The sequence below is a fragment of the Corvus moneduloides genome, chromosome 1 (genome assembly GCF_009650955.1).
Source record: "Corvus moneduloides isolate bCorMon1 chromosome 1, bCorMon1.pri, whole genome shotgun sequence".
In the NCBI taxonomy this organism is placed as follows: domain Eukaryota; kingdom Metazoa; phylum Chordata; class Aves; order Passeriformes; family Corvidae; genus Corvus; species Corvus moneduloides.
Genome location: NC_045476.1, coordinates 74717480 through 74739802, shown reverse-complemented (window position 1 = coordinate 74739802; position 22323 = coordinate 74717480). Strand labels below are relative to the sequence as shown.

Genomic DNA, 22323 nt, shown 5'->3' with positions numbered 1-22323 from the left:
TCACTAGCACACAAGTGCCGTCTAGGGCACAGACATCAGCTTTGGAGCTCTTTAGCAGAGCAGAACCCTGTTCTTCTCTGCACTACTGCACTGCCAAGCAGAGATCAAGCGTTCTTTCCTGAAGTCCACACAGATGGAGGAAACACAAAGAGAGTCCACCTGCAGATACCCAGTGCTCGGTTCCCCCCGAGCATCAGGGACTTAATGGCAGCCAACTCTGGACGCTATAGAATATAAACCACCACACTGGGGCTGAATCACCAGACTTTCTCTGCCAGAAATGGGTCCCAAAGTATGACACACCTCCAAAGTACTGCACGTGAGATTCTGCCTCACAGTAAGACAAATCACACCCAAGAGGAGCTTATTTTACTCTGCCAGCTCTAAAAGCAGCTAGACGGATAGGCTACATGTAAACATGTACACTGCCAGGATTCAAAGTTGTGTGAAGCTCCACCCCTTGAGACTGAGGTAGAGCCAAACTAAATCTGGAAGCCAACCAGAAGCATATACAGAAGAGACACTTGTGAGAAGGATGCGTTCCTTATCTCATTCTCAAATCTACTCTTCATTTCATATTTTAGGCTGAAAGTCAGACTCATTCAAAAATAGGGTAATGAAAAGCAATGATGGCAGACAGAGGGACAGACTTCTATATTTTTCATTCCTACTATTTAAGAACTTCAAAATTAAACTCATAAGGGCGTTGATTTTCTTGCTTGCTTATTTTTATACAGCTGATGTAAAGATAATCCCAGATCTGAACACTGCTACATGTTGGGAAAGAACAACTCCAGCTTTAAATCTGAAGCTTGCAAGCTGCCACGACATTTGTGTTTCTGAGAAATCTGGGGCTACTGTGCTTCATCCAAGAGATTATTCTGAGCACATGAATTTCCATTTTGCAGATATTCAGTGCACATAAATAGCCCATTTTGCCCTGCAGGCCAGGGATGCTGTAACCCATGAAACTCATTCAGATCAGTGAGGAACACAATGGAAGGAAAAGCCCTACAGAAGAATAAAGGACTAGAATAAGAGAGCAAAATCAATAGAAAACACTAGAAGATAGAGCACTGGCCACTTCAAATATAAACCATCAAAAGAAAGCCAGTGTAGAGAGAAGAGCCTATAGAGGTAACAGATCTGGTAGCTGAACACATTCTTGTTCTTTGTAGTGCAACTGTGTATGACCCAGCTTGCCTCTACAGTTGATATTTTGCTTCTAGTTTTGACATCATCTTTTTCTAAAAAAAGCTGTCCGCGCAAACAAAGCAGCAGAACAAACCAAGTAGTTGAACTGATATCCTTGAAAACTGTTAACAAGTGTTACTTTTAAAAATACCTCCCGTACCTCTTTCAGAAAGGTGGGAGGGGGAAGAGATTACTATTTTAACATGGTTAGGAACTGACATCCTTGTCTTTGCTGGAAGCTGCATGTCGGTGTAGGAGCCTATTGGGGACAGGAGAAGCTGTGCTCTGGCAGTGACTTTGCACTGCCATGTCTGTGTATGCCACGTGTACATGGGGAGACTGCAGAATTACTTCCCAGAAAATCTGCCTACAGGAACCAGATAGAATCTCAAAGCGGCCATGAAAACGTTTCAAGATGTCCTTATGGGACCACTGCCACTGGCACCTCATAAGCAGGTTTGGCGAAGTACCAAGCCTCTGGTATTCTTACTTTTTCTGAAAACTCAAAACCCCATTTTCCCTTCCAAACAAGCAAAGCCACAAGACACCCTAATATACCTTTTGCTTGACAAGGAGCAGATGTAGTTGCTGTTGAGGAGTGTGCAAGGTCCCTTCAGCCCAGAGCCTCACACAGCTGGTCCCACAGAGTAAGAGGTCACGGCATTAGCTTGCTCACCCATGAGGAGAAGGTGCTCTGGGGCAATGCCTGCATCCCTGCAGATACAGCAGATTTGCCAGGGAGGGATATCCTAGAAGCCAGGATACTTCTCAGGTGTTATAAATAGTAAATGCAAGAGAACATTTTTTGGTCCTTACAGACGATCATGATTTGGTGCTTGCTAATGGTTACATAAATCCTGAACCCACAAGGAAGTTTGGGAAGATAGGCAGAGCCTTCAAGAGCATAGTGAGCAATTTCCAATGTTTTCTTTGAAGACGGGACAGGTTCCCTAACCTTCTGAAACAAAACCAAACCAAACCAGAAACCAAGCAAAACAAAATGCAAATGGGAGAAAAAGGGTTGTAAAAGAAAGAGTAAGGGTATTGTTACTTCTGTTAGGAGCTTGTGGAGCTGCATTGTAAACACACATCTAGACATCTGACAGCATCAGCCACACTAGTCTCATATACACACATCTGTTGTCTTGATATTAGAGCGCTGTAAAGCTGAGTAACTTTGGCATTGCATGCTAAGTTTGCTGGCAAAATAATTCTTACATAGGCTCAGTACCATGTTTATCAACTTTGCAGGGAAGTCCTATCAGGATGGCTTGGCCTTTTGACCTTTACCTACATCTTGAGCACACATTTCTGGCTGCAGGGGAAAAGTAGAGCCAACTTTGGCTCATAGTTGGGATATCTGTAATGTTGGCCCTTTCTCAGAAGGAATAACAGTGATGATTTCATTCTCTGGCTTAGTCTCTAAGGAAGAAGATTCAATACTATTCAAAGACTCATTACCAAAAGCCTGTGAATGCCTGGCAGAGCACTCTCTGAAGGGTCTCTGGTGCTAACCCAACCCACGGAGAGGGAGTAGGCAGTTTGAGTGCATGTCAGGACCAGGACATGTAGACAAGATAAACCCTTTTTATGCTGACAGGAGGGTGCTGACATTATGCCAGTAGCATCAGCTGGCTCAGATCTCTCCAGCTCTGATTTGCTCCAGGAGTTGGCAACCTGAACCATGCTCCACAGCCAGTTCTTTGTGATTGCCTCACTCCCCAATGCTCACGTTTGCTTTGGGTGTAGGAGGCCCTGGCCCTTGCACGAGGACATTTCACAGCCAATTGCTCTGTGGCAGACAAAGTCTTTGCGTGTCACCATGCTGTTGGGATGTCCCTGTCTGCTCACTCTAACAGCACATGGAAATGGGAAAATCCAGCCTGTGAGCTCAGAAAGTCTGGAGATTCCTGCACTGGGTGAATTTCTCATAGGCTCCTTCGAAGATATAATGTACTGAATGGAAGCTGCTGACTGTCCTGCCTTTGAAGCAGGAGAGGACAGGAGAGAACTCACAGTGACCCCCTTTCTTGGGCCTCCAACCCTCTGCATTTCAGTGCTAGGTCCTGAGCCACAACACTGCCAGAAGACATTACTTTTTACAGAAACCTCCCTTGTACAGAACTTTTAATGGCACAAACAAATCTATTTCCTCTGATGCACAGTACACGGGTCTGCAATCCTTTGATACTTCTTTCTTATCCTTTCTTGTTCTACCTTGGTTTCCATAGCTAATTAAGCTGGGGTTCTAAAGCTCCTTCTCACTTCAGTTGCAGCTGAGCTCAACTTTACACTTCTTGGTATTTCCAGGTACTCAGGAAAAGAGGAGTAAAGTAGCTGATGTTGCTATTAAAGGCAGTCATAAAATAAATAAAAAAACATGAGTGAAGATCTACATGGCAAAAGGTGCCATGACTGAAGTGTGTGTGGATGTGGGAATGCATGGGATGTTTCCTGTCACTCATAGACTCTTTACAGGGGCAAAGAGCAAAGTCCAGTGTTTGTCAAAGCTTGCCAAAATCTATTTATGTAGCAGCAAAATAATGAGCAATCTAAAACACAGGGTGGGGGCCACACACATGCATTCAAAGTGAGTTATTTTCCATATACGCCTTATCTCCCTAGCATGTCAGCTCTGGGCCCATGAGGCACGGAAGCAAGCTGTATTAAATTCTGGGTAAAACTGCCACACCAGAGAGGGGTTTACAGACATAGAGAGAGGGTGAGAGATAGGTACAGTGGCTTCAGCTGCCAAAACACAAGCACTCCTCCTCCAGTTATCCAATTCTGCTGCTGTTCCCTGCGAGTGACTAACAGGACCCAGGGCTTGCTCAGACTATTCTCCTCCTTTGCCTTCTCTGCCCAGTGCCTGGAAGCTCCTGACTACATTTAGTTTAGTTTAGCTGTGCCCTTGATCCCCAGTGGACATGCACATTGCTGTGTGTGTGCATTAAACAGCTCATAAATGCCATAGCTGAGTTAGTGCTGTGCTGTTGGCACAGACAGTGGAGGGACCAGCAGGTGCTCTTGGATAGGTCCTACACAACTGAGCTTTATTTCCAGCAGTGAGGAGGGAAAGTTTGGTAGCACAGAGACTAGAGATTTAGTGAGCTTTACAGGACATTTCCTTCCTGATGGAAGTGGGATACCTCAGAAGAGAGGGAGGTGAACAAAGTTATCTCTCAGTAGTCTTTGTCTCTTAGGAACCCTCCTTGGAAGATTGGCTTTTCAAGGAGTCAAATAATCTGTTTCCCTTTGGAATACATATTACACAGAGTAATTAACAATTTTCCGATAGGTTCATTTGTTTTATCTAGATACACTCTTTCATATAAAGGGTAAAGAACCTATTTCAATGCCATACATGGAAGTATAATAATTGTGACATGTTGATAAATAAGCTTGATCTGGAAGCCACCAGTACAGTGGCTGTACAGTGTAGCAGAGGTAAGCCTTTTGATAGCAAGCAGCCTTGGAGATGGGTGTTAGCACATGGGATTCATGACAGGGAATATAGAGTAAAATAAAGAAACAGAAGAGATGCTCTAATAAAATTCCAAGCAATCAAAAGCAGTAAGAAGAAGAAAGAATTTTTTGTTAAAAGCAATAGTCTCTAATTTCTAGCATCTCATCGGGATTCCTTCCACCCCCAAATTCCATTGCCTTCAGAAGTGCTATATACAAACTTGGAGATGTAGTAAACACAAATACCTAGAAAGAAGTTTTCCTCATGGCTCCAGTTATGAATACTTAACATCTGGCCACTCTGTCCCAGCAGTGAATGTTTCTAGCACTTTACAATTGTAAAACACACATCAGAGCCACGCACCTTAGCTAGTAAAACAACTAAAAAATACAGCTAGATTTTATGTGCCACTTGATGCTGCTGCAGCAGTGCAAAAGTTGGCATGATAAAGATTGCTTTGCATGAAATACTGCATTTATAGAGCACCTCGAGGGACTCCCTCCTCTCTGCTCCTCTGGGGGCTGGTTGGGAATTCCAGAGAGGAGGAAAAATATACCCCAATGCTTTTGTTCAGAAAGTGGAGAGGTTTGTTGTTTGCTAAGAGCTGGCAAACAAGTCTGTTGTCTGTTGGGAGTCAATCTCTAGAAAATATGTTCCACTGCTAATAAATTATTTTTTCTATCACAAAATGAGACTTCAAGTTTAGACCATGAGGTGTTTCTGTATCTCTGCTCAATTTTTTGTAGTTCTTTGTGAAACAGGGATCTAATAAACACGCAATGTTGTTACACATCAACATGTTGTGTCCTCTAGACCAGTTAGTTCTCTTGATAGTGCCAAGAAAGCTGCTAAAACATGAAGATCCGAAGTTTTCCAAAGAGAAACTTTTACCCAGAGTCAGAACTCAGCTCGACAATCCCATCCCAAGTGCTGGGGGATATCTCATGTTCCAGCACCTCTGTTGGCTACAACCTGCCCTGCCCAGAGCTGCTGAGGAGGACAGGTAAGAGCAGAGGTAGAAATACTTCCCACTAAGGCAGAATTACTGTCCGACAAAATCACCAAAACCTCAATAACCCTGGAATCATCCCTGGCCCAACTCTGCTGTGAAAACAGGGAAAGGCTGTGGACACTGTAGGACAGTATGAAGAGCTCCATTGATTCTGGTGTGTGTATCCTGGACTGGACATTTAGTTATTTAGTTGAACTCAGCTATCCCTCTGACTATAAGTGGGAATTTGGTGTCACCTAAATAAGCCATACGGGATCAGCTCTAACATCTTTATGTTCTTAGCTTCTTTGATGTGTTTCTAACTATCCCTCTGGAGCTGGCTTGGGAAGACTGTGGAAAAATGAGCAGTAAGCCTCTCCTCTCATCTCAGGCCAGAAGCCAATGATTTATAGAAGCCTGAAGAGAGCATATGGACAGGTGCGTGGGTGTCCACACATGCACACGTGTGGAAAGGTGATGGTAGCCTGGGGGAATGGAATTTATGGTCATTCCAGAAGTGCGTCAATGAATAAAACGTTCATAATGACATTTAGGGCTAGACCAATATATATGGATTTATGAAGCCATTTAAGGAAAACACAAATAGACAACAATTTATGAGGATGTGGGGAAATACATCATTAGAGTCAGGATGCACATATAAACTCATCAGCCCCACAAGGATTTACAGCCATGCACTGGAAACTACTACTAAAAGCAAGAGTGAAGGCTGTATAAACTCATCTCACCATTCATCTGTTTTTCAGAGAAATTCCTACCAGTGCAGCAGTGCCAGTGGAAACTTTTCAGCACTCACACCAAACTGGCTGTCCCAGGTGTGGGAGCTGTGCTCAGCCAGGCTAAGCCTTGCATTGTGGAAAGCAAAGAGGAACACAAAATATCCCCATCACCACAAAGGCAGGAGTCAGGACAGATCAAGGTGGGTGAAGGAGTCCGGGTTGGCTGAGGCTCCAAACAAACTGAAATTATTCCCACTGTGAGGAACTAGATGTAAGCACAGCATCCGCACTTCTCCTGGCTCTTTCATCTCAACCCCAGAGCAATAAAATGAGTATCTCCCAAGTGGTGATGCTCACCTTTCTTCTTGTAAAAACCAGGCAGAAGGCAGAAACAAAGGAAATATGTGGTGATGGAGCAGCTCTCAAACCATAGGTACTGTGGCAGGGCTGAGGTCCAGCACAAGAACTGGAATTACATCCAATTACTCTTTATAAGTGGATATTTTTCCATGTGGATTTTTTGGCACATTCATTGTGTTCCATACTTTGGCAGGCAACTATGGTCCTAATTTAATGAAGGATTATGTGCAAAACTGAATTATGATAATTCACATTAGCATTTCAGTCAGTTTCACCACTGATGACTCTACAGGAAACAGTCTGTTAAAGCAAGAATGACTTCCATCATAAGGACCCATCACAGAAGAATATCTGTAAAAGTGACTTTCAAGAGATTGGGGCGAATTATTCATATATTCACATATGTATTTATATATTTACATATATATATATATATTTGTTTATACAATTTAACTCATGAATTCTAAATTCTGTGTAAATGGTATTTAAATGGACTGTGGATTAAATAAGATTATAATTAAAGATTGTTCTGTGAGTGTTACAGACCTAGTTTCATATGACACAAGAAGCATTTGTCCCAGGTACCCTTGATTCATTATCAATTAGAAGGATTAAGCAGTCTCTACTTGCTTTACTTGCTTCATTAATCATCTTTTTAATGTTGCAAAAGAAGAAAAAATAGGGGGGAAAAAAAAAAGAGAAGGGAAGGGAGATTTTAGGGAATAACGGAAATAGAATAATTCTGTGCACACCCACATGATCAATCCATTACAACTGTCACATTTTTCAGGATCAAAATTAGTCTTTAATGGATAAAAATTCTGTGATGGATTAATGTCAACTCTGGGAAATTTCCCAGAGCTGGAAACTAATAACTTCTGAATAGCTTCATAGGCACTGTTGTATAAACAGCCCCCACTGCAGGCACAGCCCTGCAAAAGGAGACTTCAAGTTTTCCCAGCTCCAGCTGAATTCCCTGGGAGCCAAAGCCAGCCATCCCTATAGAGTATCTTTGTACCTTATGAGAACAGAACCTTGAACCACTCAAAAAATTCTGCAGTTCAGGACAGTCTGGTCCACATTGCTTGGGGCAACATCCACACTCTTGGAGATACTCGAAACCTGTTCGCAGGGAAAGACGCAGAGATGCTGGAGAAGCTGGACCTGCTTTGACCAAGGGCTAGGGATGAGACCTACGGAAGCCCCTCCAATCTAGGTTATTCTATTCAACAGTTCTGCTGCACCATTTGAAATCTACTGCTCAGGCAGACAGAGTGCTCCTTGGAAAGGTCATCTTACAACAGCCTGCCAATATTTCTGTGTGTCCATCATTTTAATCTCCCAAACTCAGCACATTCCTAGAAGGTATACTCCTTTCAGTACAAAAAGCTTCTCTGAGCTCAAGCTGCCTCTGCTCTAGGGCTGTTGTCTGAGCCACTCCCTATGGATAGCTTCTGCCTGACAGTACCAAAGGGCAGGATTCACCTCTCCTGCCTTCGATGTTCTAGAAGTCAGAGTCTGGTCTATGAGAGAGACTCAATAGAGGAAGGAAAAAAAATCCAGAAGAGAGTTCATCCCACTTTAAGACAGCAGGGTTAAACTCTGCTTGGAGGTGCCTGCCTCTCCCCCTTGCTCACGGCAGCCTGGGCAAGAGCTTTGGACTGGGTTCTGCTGTTCAGGCAGTACAAGAGGTACAAGAGGTGTACAAGAGTACAAGAGGTGAGTGCCAGCTCTTCAGGAAGACAAACTGAAAAAAACTGGATGAAAATGGCCACATCTCCCTGTGACAAAAGGTTTGAGAGCACAGCACTGAGACATTCAGCAGGCAGTTGTCTTTTGTAACTAAGATAAATTTCCTTTCTCTTCTCAGCATTAAACATTGGACTTAATACTAAAAGGAGAAGTAGCAAGGGTCAAGCATGTGATTTCTGAATTTTCCTTCTCCATTGTGGACTGTTTTTGTTTTGCTTCCTGTTGCTAGCCTCTGAGAACAAATATACTGCATTTTCACCACATGTTCACAAAGAGAAACATTTGCAGAGTGCTGAATGTTGACCAGTTCCCAGAAGAGGAGCTTGAACACCTCCCGACTGAATCTCTGTGAGCTAAGTCCTTGCAACAAGAGGGCAGTGGTGTTCACAGAAGCAGACACTTAAAAAGCAGGGGAGGGCAATAGCATTGAACATCATCCTGTATCTGCAGCACTTTCCTGCAGCTGATTGTCAGCCACCACATATGGACACCCATCACATTTCACAGGAAGGACAGCAACAGTGAAGAACAGAGAGGGGAACAGAGAGGGGAATTCCACCACAGACTCAGGGCTAACTCCAAAGGAATCATTCAGAGCTGTGTTTATTGCAGAGAATCCCCTGGCTCAGGCTGTATTTAACCCCATTCCTACCATGGCTGAAGATGAGAGTATTTTTACCCATGCTTAGAGATTCAAGGTACCATGGATGGATGTGTTAGGAGAGAGCAACAGAAAAATAAGTGAATGTGTTCTCTTAATCAGATAGTGCAATGTCAAAAGAAGTGTTAATTTTCTTCTTCCAATATAGAATATCTGATTAAAACAAATGCAAACTGCACAGAGTGCAATAAAAACCAAATGTTCCATTTTCCACTTCTTCTTGATACAGCTGTTTGTTTTAAACATATAAAGATTAAGGGAACAATCTTGAATTTAATTAAATCCCAAAAGAACTAATGATATTTATGCATATTAAATTTTTAAAGGCACTCGTGGCTGTTCAGCCAATCATTCACTGGACTGTCATAACATGCCTTCCAACCCTAATTTAAATTAGAAAGAAGAGACCCATGAAAAAAAATGTGCAGACAGTAACATTTTCACTGCACATATGTTTAAGAGATAAACACCCATCTAGTTTTAGAAGGCAACAAATCTAATAAATGGCCACATCATCATAATTCAATGATGGAAAAGACTCAGCATTACAAATTTCAGAGCTGCATCTCACAGTAAAGTAAATTAAAACACCAATTATAACCTGCTTTAAAGACTTTATAAGGGGAACACTGATGTCTTAACACAGAAACTCCAAAATGAATCTAGATTAAGCTGGGGGTTTCCCAGAGTTGCGTTGTAGGGACCAGTATTTGCTGGGGGCAACTTTGGAGCATAGCAGGAAACCCTTTTGCTTCTCTCCTTTTCTAGTGAGGCTATGAGGTCATGCTCTTCTCTAGTCCTGTACCTTCAATGAGTACACAGGCACCTTAGGACCTGGGTCTCTGATGAAGACTTCTCAGCAAGAGGCAAAAAACTCTCTTGCTCTTTCAGCAATAAATCAAGAAAGTCTCTCAAATTGTCCTGAGTAAGTCTCTCAGCACTGGTGAGGCCACACCTCGAATCCCATGTTCAGTTCTGGGCCCTCACTACAACAAAGACATTGAGGTGCTGGAGCAGGTCCAGAGAAGAGCAAGTGAATTGGGGAAGGGTCTGGAACACAAGTCCTATGAGGGGTGGCTGAGGGAGCTGGGGGTGTTTAGCCTGGAGAAAAGGAGGCTCAGGGAAGACCTCATCACTCTCTACAACTGCCTGAAAGGAGGGTATAGCAAGGAGAGGGTTGGTCTCTTCTCCCAGGTAACAAGCAATAGAACAAGAGGAAATAGTCTCAAGTTGTACCAGGGGAGGTTTAGATTCGATATTAAGGAAAATTTCTTCACTGAAAGGATAGTCATGCATCGGAATAGACTGCCCAGGGAAGTCATGGAATCACAACCCTTACTTGGGTACATAGTTTGGCGGTAAACATGGCAGTGCTAGGGTAACATGTAGACTCAATTATCTTAGAGGTCTTTTCCAACCTTAGTGATGTAATGATTCACAGTTCTGTTTCTGGTCCAAAATTACAGTCACTGAACTTTCTCTCTTGGTACTAAGTTGCTTGTGAATGCAGGCTGAAAAGTTGCAAGATTCTTCCACCCTGTGTAACTTCCCCTCTTTATGCAATCAGTATTTTGCTATCTCAGTTTATACACTCACCCCTCCCACCGCAAACAACAGACTCCTCCTCCCTACATCTCCTAAACAGTAACAAAAGATGTTTCCTGTTCCACCTACCTGTCAGCATTGCCATACAGCATTAACCAGATACAACTTTGAAAGCTCAAAAAAGTACAGCTTCTTACGAAACAGAAACCCCCACATTTTGCTCCTTCTTCTCTCACACAAAATTCTGCTGATTTTCTCAAGAAAGGATTCAAACCCTGTTTAGAAAAACACTTCCTTGCCTATGGCTAGGCCTGTTTTTATGGTTTATCAATCATAACAGGAAAAGACCCAGCCATTAAGTTCTGTTGTGTTCATGTTTATGAGAGACTATTGCTTTACTGATAAGACACAACCTTTGCCAGGCACTCACCCATCAAAAACTCCAGCCAGAATCGGTCCGTCTCTGGCTTGTAGGGCCGGTTGAAGTAAATCTGGATTTGGAAAGACTGTCCCCGACGCACTATCAGCTTGGGGTTGTAGTACTTGTCAGTGTGGTGCTCCTGCTTGTTGATCTCATGAGGGTCCTTGAACATGTAAATATCCTCAACACGCAGGTAGTCTGCAGAGACACATAGATGAACAGAGGGGGAAGGAGTCAGTGTGTTGAAATGTCAGTATTGGTATCAACATCATTAGAGGCCATGTCCTCCCCTTCTCCGGAAAAGGGACACCATGCAACAAGAGCATGCTGGACCTGTGTGGGGCTTACATGCTCCTGGCTGAGCAGAGACTTTTGGACTGACACTTCTCTGTCCACCTGCTGTTGGGGTCTCCCCCCCTGCCATGTAGCCCTGGGAGATGGGCCCTGGTGGGGGAGACACGGGGTTTCCCTGCCGCTGGTCAGCCTCATTCCCCATTGGTTGTTTTGTGTTCCCCTGCACGGGCAGAAGGACCCTCGGGTCCCGTGACTGTGAGAGTTCCTGAGCAGACCCCCGGCCATGCGGCTGGAGAAATAAGGATCTCTGAAACATCTGGCAAGAATCCGCCCATATATACTTCTTTTCCACGGGACTCCTGGTTTGATATATGCGTGTTACAGTAATCCCTGCTGTAACAACCTGCCATTTTCACAGAGGCTGCAAGGCTTCTAATGCATGGTGAAAGCAACCACAGACAGAGTAGTTAGGTGTTGGAAGGTGAATGTCCCCAAGGAGAGTCTGGCCCCCAACTTTCCATTGGCATCAGCTTTCCTCAAGTCTGGGCCTTGCTGTCACAAGTTTACGGGAGCAATTAGTGGGGCTTTGACAGCTGGGGCATCATGTCTCCCTTCTTGCAGGCCCCTACCTTGTAAAATGCAAATTCACAAGGGCTTTGTGACACTTAAATACATTGCTTGCAAAATGCTACTGGTACTGAGAGCTGAAGAGCCTGAGAGGCAGTTAATGATCTTGCACTCAGCTGAGAGCTTGGATTGCCTGTATTAGATAAGGTTTGGGTGTACTGCATGTGTCTAGACTCAGCTTCTCAGTACACCTCCACTGCTATTAGTGTCTTCTTATGAAAACTAAATATAACATTACAGCATACAATTACAGCATAGAGTTACAGGCAAGCAGCAGTAGGTATCTACAACATGCACAGGAAAAGCTTTGCTCCCTTCAATTTAGGGCTGTCTAAAGGGTTATAGCAGACTGGAAGTAGTTTGTTCAGCTAATGACCAGTGTGGGGTGGCACTGGGATAGCCACAGGTGCTCGCAGTCACCATAAGCGACATGACTGTACCACACCATGAATCTGCACAATGGGAGTATTCTCACACTATGAAAAACCACATGAAAAGGAACTGGATATCGTTCTTTTGCCTACATGCTTAGGCACATAATCATGAAACCTCTGCCAGGAGGAGCAGGTCCATTACTAGTCACTACCAGGAGAGAGACAGAAGAGTAAAGCTAGATTGGCAGCTCTCAGCTTGTTGTTCCAGGTGCAGACGGTTAGAAACAAGCTAATTCCTGCATTTTACACTTAGTGACAGAGCCAAACTCATGCCTGGCAAAAAGAGGTGCACATTTACAGCAGCTGGTGGAGCTGTGTGTACTTGTGATGGTGGCTAATTTGGCCTTCTGCTAAGCACACTGTGAGCAAGAATGATGTGCCCAGTAAATGAGTCGGACATTCAAGTCACTGAGGGCTGAACACGGCCCCTTTCAGAGAAGCTCAGACTAGAGCTCTGCACATTGTTTTAATTTGTCAGTTCTTGACAAGCAGCAGAGCCCTGCAGTCAGCACCTTCCCTGGATGGGAAGCATGGTCCCTTACCTGCCCCAGCCTGGGCTCTGGGCAACAGCTAATGGGAGACAGGGGAGTAATGGTAGTGGGAGTAGGTCCCACTCCTGCTTGCATCACCCCTCAGATCCCTAGCCGTGTCTTTTAGGAAACAGAAGGAAAGGAATATGCCTGAGGACACAGAAAGATAAGGAACCTTTCATGGAAAAGCCCTGCATAACTGAACGCAAAACCATATGCCTCCTGCTAGCCCTAATCTGCAAAAAGGCTGGAATACTCTGTTCAATCCTGAGTCAGGCTTAAAGTCCCATGACAATGTTATTGTTATTCTCTGCTCAATTCATCAAGCTTCTGGAGTAACTTCTGTAAAAACCCACTGGCTTTAGCACTGGCTGAAGTTACAGAGATGTCTGCATGAAACACTTTGCTCAGAAATCCTTCTCATTGCCCCTCTCTGAAGTAGGGCATGTCTTCACCTCCCTCCTTGAAAAACTTACCAATGCTGTCTCAAAAATGCTGACAAAATTCACAATTCAATTACACGAGGCAGGAATTCCCAGTACAGGGTTAAAGCAGGGGCAGGGGAGGGGAGAGTCTCTCCCCTTATATGTCGCAACCCCATCTGGGCGGAAAGCACTACAGGTAAAAGCTGTGTATTTTGGGGTTCTGTGAGAAGTGAAGTATCAATAAGAAATTGGCTCAGCTTCTCCCTCCTTCCAAGAAGGCATAAAACCAGAACTGAGTGTTTTATTTTCATCTCCTGTTCTGCAATAAAAGGCAATAGTGAACCCACCCTTCCTCTGCATGTCTTCAAGGCACGGCAGAGCTAAACCACCCGGGGCTTTCAGTTCAGCATTTGCTTCATTTTACCACAGGACTTTATATGGCTCCTGTCAGAACACAGCCATACACATCTGCAGAAAACATACTTCATTTTTGGTATCAGTGTTAAAATGTACATTAAGCTTGACAGATGAAGATAACCCATGGCTGAGCCTGTGCTAATTACAGTAATGGTAATTACAGAGGGCAAAACATGAGCAGGGTAATGGGATGTGCTAACACCAGCATCAGGGTGTGATCCAAAGGAAAGCTCCAGGCGATGCTCATCTATTTGTGACTGACAGGTGGCCATCGAGGCCTCCTTTGAAGTCAGGTCCACTTGAGGGTTTGTCTGTAGCCTGTTCTGTTGTTCAGTGCAAGAAGGTTTGCTGCACGAGAGGCAGCAGTGCGATTTCTTAAAGCTTTTGTAATGTTATGCTTGCAGGGAAATAAATGAGCACAAGCTTGAGCGGTTTTTCAAATAAAAAGAATAGCCTTCAAACATCAGGTTTCCTCGGACAAGCAGAGAGGAAGGGCTTTGAGTTACTAAAAAAACTAGCGTGAATTTCCAAAGGAAGTGCCCATCACTCCGCTAGCAGGGGAAGCACGAATGCCTGGCGAGTCGCCGGACTTTGCGAAGAAGGGCGGGGTGGCAGGGCTGCGTCCTCCCGCCGAGCCCACTCACGACACACTGTGGTGAGATGAGCTGGCCAGGACGAGCCAGAGGCAGGACACGGCACAGGGATGTTCCCGGGGACACAGGCTTCTCGCTGAAGAAGCGCTCCGTCCCCCTCAGGAGTATCTCCTCCCGCAGGCGAGCCGGCTCCAGCAGCAGGTAGCCCACTGACCGGGCTGGGGACGCAGCCGGCCCTGGCGGCCGCCGTGCTCGTCCCGGCTGTGATTCAGCGGAGTAGAAGTGGGTGTCAGCAGAGAGCTAGGCAAGCACAGGGTCTTACCTCATCCGAGAGTAGTAGCTAAAATAGGTCAAATGAATCACACCCTAAAAATGCCTGTTTCTTTCTGTTGGCTGTCAAGGGAAACGAGGGTGACTAGCTCAGCTGTAGACTCCTACACTGCACAGATCAAGGGCAGAATTCAGTTAAATTTAGGCATCTAAATGATGTGAGCCTGGTATGTAACTTCTTATTATGGCCAGTTGATGGCTGGTTGCTGCAGTCGGTGAAGCTGAGAGAAGGGTACAGATCACCATGGAGTTGACATCCAGTGTCTCCCTGGACAACCTGTGCCCTCACTTCCACTCCCTGGATGGCTCTGTGTTGACTATGATCTGACACAGGTGAAGACACAGGTGTTTAGATGTTTATAGCAGGTGTCCAAAGGCTAGAAAACACCTCAGTTGTAACAGGAGAGATAAAAGCATTTGCACACTTTTTTTCAGTGTATTATGGCAACAAAATCTGGGAAACACTACAGAAAAATCTGGACAAAGCAGAAGTGTAGGGGTGTGCAGGAGAAGGGGAAGGTGTCACAAGCAGCTCTCTGCCAGGATGTGCTCACAGCTCTAGAGCCCCGTCGTGCTGTGCTGCTCCTGCTCTACCCGTGGACACTCATTTTATCCCCCAAGCACAGCACTGAGAGTGCTCCGGGGCAAGCTCAGCTCCTGAATGTCAGGCTGAGCACCATGGGGCAATAAACCTTTAACGTGGTCTGACAGGTGACTTAAGCGTCCTACCCCAAACAATATGTCCAGGGACCACACTAACATCAGCTGGTAGCACCGGCTTAGATCACAGCTGATGTGCACCAAAACAGGAACACTGCTGCAGTCCCTTCAGGAACCTTTCCGGTGACCCTTCAGGTCACCCCTTGCATATTTTTGCTACAAGCATTGGAGAGAATTGCACAGCAGAGCTGATCCAGATGTACAAAAAGAATTTTGCTGTCACACACAGATTTATTTTCCAGCCATACCAGTCCCATAGCCAGGTTTACCCAATGTCCACACAAGCTCTTGCTTTGGACAAGGGATGTTTTTCTCAACAGGAGCATCACCATAAGGACATGCTGGGTTGCTGCCTCAACTCACTTGACCCGACATTCCTAAGTTGCCACTGCATTTCTGAAAAGCAGGAGGCTGCCACCCACAAGCGCCACACTTCATTCAGAGCCTGATGTGAAGCACATCAAAAAGCAATAGGAATCTTTCTCCTGGTACTGGTGGGCTTTAGCTACAGGCTGCATTCCTTCTAAGGTATCCCACACTTAAACATCTCCAGTTTCGGTGAGCATATCAGGTTTGAAACAGTGTCTAGCCAGGACCTGCACTGCATTGCATTTGACAATTTAAACACACACACTTGCCCCAGAGCTACAGGGTTGTCAGAATAGGTTCAAGCAAAATTTCTGCAGTCTTAACATGCCAGTTGCTTTTCTCAGGCATTTTTTAAAAATAAATGCTTTTAAAAGAAATGTGTGTGTGCTAAGATGGGGGTGGGGCAGGGCGTGTGGGGAGGGTGGCTAAGGCACATGATTAGGATTACAGAAATAATGCTTTGCAACTTGTTGCTTAAAATCTCTTTGCCTGCTTCCCAATGTGTGAAATTCAGTAATTAATTCTTGTCCACATTTATTAAGCACTCCTTCAACTCTTGAAAATTCCCCTATAAGCATTAAGTAGTATTACATCCAGCTACCCTGAGCTGCCACGTTCAACAAGTTCTGCTGTTCAATTCAAATAGGCAAAAAATTTAACATCATTTCATTAGTGAGTCATTCAGAAGTTAATCCTGTTTTCTTTTAACCAAATCTTACATATTTTTTATTTCTGGTTGACTCCAAAGAGCTGACACTGGGAACAAAACTTTGATTTGTCTATCCTCTACCATGACGTTGTTTTGTTTTCCCAGTCAAATGATTGAAACATTTTTCACAGGAGAATAAATAATCATATGGGTATTCCTTTTAGTCTCATGCTATTTTTTGTGAGTGAGCTGAATGTCTATAGCAAAAGTTTTCCCTGACAGACAACATTTTGCAGCAGTTTCACAGGCAGTTTAAGGCCATATAAATGAGAAGGGCCATTAAGAGTACAGACTCCTTCTGGCCCTTTACTCCAATGCTGCCACAGCCGTGCCTGAAGCCAGCAGATTCCTAAAGTAACTCTGTGATTACGATCAAACTGGGAAAACCCATTCTTGCCTTTTTTTTAACCAGTCTCACAGTTCAAGCTGAAAATTGGTCACTCAGCTTCTCCACTCCTCGTTTTCCCTACTCATAACCCGTGTTAACATTTCCATGCATACAGGTGGTTTCAGTAAGTTTTCCCATAAGCAGCAAGAAAAACTGAGTTGGAAAGATGTAAGGAAAAAGTGGTTTGGATTTAGTTCACAGATCTGTGCTGAGAAGAGTATGGAAGATGTAAAAATAAATTTATGGCTTAATTGTACACTGTACCTCTAGGATTAAATCCTCTAGGTATCAATCCAAAAGCCTCCATCTCAGGGACCTCATTTTCTTCATCATTGGAGTTGTTTGGTGGGATGGCTCTTCTCCCGTTCAACGGAAGTTTCTTCTCCTCATTAGTGCTCATTGTTTCAGACATCCTGTACTAAAAAAGGTGTAATACTATGAAAGAAAGAGTGCAAGGAAAAAGCAAACATGAGCTAGCATGGTACGTGCAAGATGGGAGAAGCCAAAAGCAACGTGGGGTGTCAGTGAGCCACACAATTTTGACTTACATAAATAAAACCTGAGAGGGAGAAAACATCAGTCTAATGATAAGTACAGCTCTCTAAGGATTGGAAGGCATTTTGTGTTCATCAAAACACATGAATAAGAGAAGAAGGAGGGGGTGGGAGAAGGGGAGGGAAGTCTAACACAGAAGTATTTGCCTAGGAGAAGCAAGGCACTAAAAACATTAGGAAGTTTCAGGTAAAAGAACTGGAAAATCATTCACTCTCTCATACTCCATAACAGCATTATTGAATCCAAAATAGCAGATTATATTTTCAGAAAGTGCATCACACACTACCTCTCCCTAATAAAAATGGCATTATAAGTCATACTTCAATCAAGCCAAATACTACAGCCTACAACAGTCTGTGGATGATTAGTGGAGAATTGTATTTTTGTCCCTATGCACCCAGACAATCCACTTTTGAGAAAAAGAGGGGGAGGGGGGAAGAGAGAGGGGAGTAAATGGAAAAAAAGGAAAAGAAAAAAGCACTTATCCACTTATTTCTCTCCCACTAATGTCCTTAAGGGAAATCTTAGATGTAGGCTGATCAGAGACTTCTTTTTGAGCTACTCAAAACTGCTTTCACATCTATTTCAGTGTAAGCATGTAGCAGTAAAAAAGCCGTGCCACCCTTCTAAGAAAATATTAATGACTGAGAGGAAAACTTCTTCCCAAAGCCCCTGAAAACAGCAGTTGAAAATGTAGAAATTATTTAATAGAAGTAAGCTCTAAAAGGAAGGGGTTTTTTAGTTATCAAGGGTACCTTCTTTTCAGATAGTCTTTTTTTTTTCCTTCTCCCTTGCAGAATTTCTGCAGTGCAATGGAAGCAGGGAAAAAGTTGGAGGCTTTTAAGTAACCTCTGTATATCCTCCTCCTTCCTGTTGCAATAGGACAGTGCTGAAAGGTTTGTCAAGCCCTCCCCATGCCACCTCGGAGGATCTGCCACCACAGCTGGCATGTTTTTTTTTCCTCCCTCCCCTCCCTGCCTGTCTCACTGCAACTCTGCTCACCAGGAGCATTTCAGGGTGTTTGTGCTAAGGAAACAACTTGGGCACTGAAGTTGCAGTTCTTTTTGAGACAAAGTAGGAGTGCTTATGGCACAAGAGCATATGAAGTGGGAGACAGGAGAGGATTTTCTGACAGACATAGTCCAAGAAGCCATGCTTACCATGTTGCCAGACTTTGATGGTGTCTGCCTCAGGGAGCCTATGATGCAGCTTCGTGTGCAGGTTTTCAAGGGTCCTCCCAGGCAGACACAGGGATGGTTCCCTTGCTTAGTCCTCACAGCAGTCCTTTCAGAGGACTGCAGGACACATGAACATGGAGAGCTCATTGTCAGCCCAGCTTTTTCTAGAGACCTTGTGCTGCCCAGGACAATGAAGGTATTTTGCACCACACAGCTATATTTGGGTCAAATGATCTTCAGCTCTTGCCCATGATAAAATGTGCATCACCTAACAGGTCTGGGACAGCAGCTTGTGGGAGCTTTTCAACTTCATGTCAACTTTCTTCAGTTTCACCAAGCTCTAAGGTAACTGGGGACTGTGTGACACCTCCTCTGTCAGACAACTCCACAGGCCAGTGGAGCTACATGGAGAAAAGGCAATGGACAGGGAAGAATTCAGGCAGGCCTATGTTCTGCCAGCTGCTGCTGTTTGGCAGCAGAGGTAGAAACCACCTACTGAGAACATTCATGGGCAGTGGACAGCCCCTCTTACATACATGGGACCCACCAAGGGCACTTACTCACCTCTGCTGCAGGGCAGATGAAGGAACAAGGAGACACAGTGAAGAGGATTCTACCGTCTTTCAGGCAGCTATGTCTTCTCACCCCATAGCACCAGAGCCTCAAACCTCCACTGGCTAAACACCACTGAAATCAAGCCAGGGGGCAGAAAAGGAAAGAATTGAGTCACATTCCTGTAATGGGAAGCAGCAAGTAAATCATCTGGAAGACAGGACCTCCATCCTACCTCCCTGGGGGTTTCCCAGCCACAGCAAGGTGGTTCCACAGAGGTCAGGACACCTGCAGAGTGTGGGTCAGAGATCCGAGCTGGGCACCTGGGAGCAGCATGGCACTGCAGCTGGGATAAGGAGCTTGCTAGGGCTGATTGCCAAGGCACAGCATGGGGCTGCAGCAGTTTTGGGGGCAGCCTGGTTACCTGCGCGTAAGTGTTGCACTACGCTTTCTCATAGCTGAAGGGTACAAGAAGACTGCTGAAGACTGTTTGGCTTGTAGCACAGAAAGCCACCTGGCTGGAGCACTCCCCTTCCCCTGCCCTGCTCCCCCAGGAGTGCAAGCACCCTGAGGGGACAGATCTGATCCCATCACACGCATCCCAAGCTGCAATTGCCATTGACTCACTTTTTCACAGATGGGCCCTGTGGTAACCATCTGGAGAGCAAGCAGCACCCCTGGCACCCAGGAACACAATGAGCTTTCTGGGGGAGGAGGCTGGTTGCCAATTTTCTTTTCTTTACTTTTTTTTTTTCTTTTTTTTTTCCCCTTGCATCCACATTTCTGTGTGGCATGTTATGCTTTGTGCCTCTCTCTTCCACTTCCAGCCAGAACTTCAGTTCCCAAAATTGCAGCTGCTGCGAAGATGTTACAAAAACTGATATAAATATTGCCTCGGTGCCATGCCTGCTGGAGGCCTGCAACACAAATAAGAAACACCTTCTCCCAAGGAAGTCATGTGCTTCCCCAAGTGGCTGCAGTGCTGTCAGAGCCAGGAGGAAAACTTTCCGTCAGAGTGAGGACTGGAGCGAGTGGATGCAGCAGAACAGATCCCGCTCCAGCCATCGCGCCTGAGCAGGCAGCGGTTGCAGATGTCTCCCCGCACCCAGGCACGTCACCCTGAGGCTTTCGGCAGAAGCCACCAACCACGCAGAAAGTAGGGAGGCCAAAATTTTTGGTGGCAGTGGCAGGAGTGGGACTTTGCATCCAGGGAGAGTAATGTTTTGTAGGCTGTGATTTATTTATTTCGTGGGGAGAGATGTAAATTCATGTGTATGACAGCTCCAGATGGCAGGTATTTTCTCATTACCTTGACTTCCTAGCATTTGCTATCCCTTGCCTATTAGACTGCATTGGCCTTAATTTAACTTCCGTGGTTCCAAACTACTGACGTCAGGGCTGATGCAGGAGGGGGTACAGAAAGCACGAAACCCTGATTTTCCTGTAGGGCGTTATATTTAATGAATGATGCACTGGGATGACCAGTGGAAGAGCGCTCTCTTCCTGAAGCCACTTCTACACTGCACCCTGTGGGGAACTGTGAGCCCATACCCATTTCTCAGAGCAGCTTTCAGATGCTCATGGCCTTTGCCAAAGGCCTTTGCAGTCACAGGCACCCTTCCCACAGCAGTAGACTTTGGATGATGGACAGCCCTTCCTCATTAACCCCACAGAAAAGCCCTTAAATGGCTGCAAAGCTTGCACCCTAAAGGGTTATCTAAAATGCACTTTCCTGTTGTTGCTAGAGCCGGTGTTGTTCTGTTCCAAGTCCTCCCATGCCAGACAAGAATTTGTGGGGGAAAAAACACACAAGTCAGTAAAGCTTTACAGCCAGAGGAGAGGGTATGCCAAGATCTGTCACAGGCAAACTGATCAACCAGGTGCTCACATAAATGGGTTGCTGTGCTGTGTGCCAGCGTCTAGATGGGGGAGATGTTTTGCCTGCTGTAGCTACACCAAGCACTCCTCGGGAGCAGCTGAGCATTGTAAAGCTCTCCAACAGGGTGGTTTCATTTATTCTTCTTTTTTTAAAATGTTACCCCCGTGCCACTTGCAGTGTGGATGGATGTACGGATGCACTGGAACATTATACTACAGCGTGTGCACAGGAGTACCTGCCAGGACATCATCCTCGAGAAACCAGACTCTCTCAACTCTGACCTTCTATACATAATAACACAACTGTGCCTCTCTCTTGTCATCTCAGAGCTTTACTTAGGAACCTGCACTCTTTCTTAGATGATCAAGTCTTGTCTTCCTGCTTCCTCTGCATCTGTACTTGTCTCCCAGAAATTCATGTTCCTCTTCCTATGATGCTCTGCCTCACCAAAGCTGCAGGCAGGGTAGAGCAGATGTTAGAAGAAAAAAAACCAAACTAATAAAAATGTTATTTTTAAAGAAGGAAATTTTAGAAACCTTCATTTGGCGGTTTGGTTTGCATATTTTTCTTTGGTTTTCTTAAAAAAACAAACCCAGTTAATATATCTGTGTGTAGCAGCAGCTCTGGCTGCCACACACAGAGCAATATATTTTAAGTTAATGCTGAAAATTCAGAAGGCCCAGCTCTGAAATATGGTATGTGTACATGTCTGTATGTGTGAAAGAGGGGCAGAGGCAGAGAGAGATAAAATGGCAGCTCTTCAGATGGCAGAACATTTGGAAGGGGATATAAGGCCAGTGTTCAAAAGATATTGTTGCAAATGTTTCTGTTGCAGGAAGAAAAATACCATATATGTATATCTTCATACACGTATTTTTCGAGGAAAACACAGCTTAGGAAATTTTACTCTTCTTTGAAAAATTGTTGTTCCAAACTGAAAACCTAAACTCAAACTGTAGATCTTTACAAGCATCTACATCTGTGCTGGCCATCTTAGGCTCCCTTTATCCTCCGCACAGATCTAGTCTAGGCAGTGATTCATCTCCTCCTACAGCAGACATGTAAATAGGTCAGATGAATCATGGCCTAAAAGTGCCTGCTCCCTGTATTGACTGCAAAGGGAGCTTGGGGTGATGGGTTTTGCCATATGTGTCTACACTGCTGATGTCTGCAGTGAGATGAGATATATCCTA

At 44.8% G+C, this 22323-nt stretch overlaps 1 protein-coding gene across 4 annotated transcripts in view; it reads right to left on the bottom strand.

Annotated features, from left to right (window-relative positions):
* F13A1 (coagulation factor XIII A chain) overlaps positions 1 to 19373 on the bottom strand; it is a 62179-nt gene extending 42806 nt beyond the window's left edge. The window contains exons 1-3 of one of the 4 annotated variants that reach the window (XM_032116192.1): positions 19264 to 19373; positions 17231 to 17384; positions 11140 to 11328 (exon numbers count right to left, since the gene is read on the bottom strand). In XM_032116192.1, the coding sequence (XP_031972083.1) occupies positions 11140 to 11328; positions 17231 to 17378 (337 nt within the window). In that variant the 5' untranslated portion in view covers positions 17379 to 17384; positions 19264 to 19373. Of the gene's footprint in view, positions 1 to 11139; positions 11329 to 17230; positions 17402 to 18276; positions 18487 to 19263 lie in introns of those variants that run through there. The other 3 variants (XM_032116182.1, XM_032116166.1, XM_032116173.1) reach the window with 3 other exon arrangements.
* Positions 19374 to 22323: the final 2950 nt, after the last annotated feature.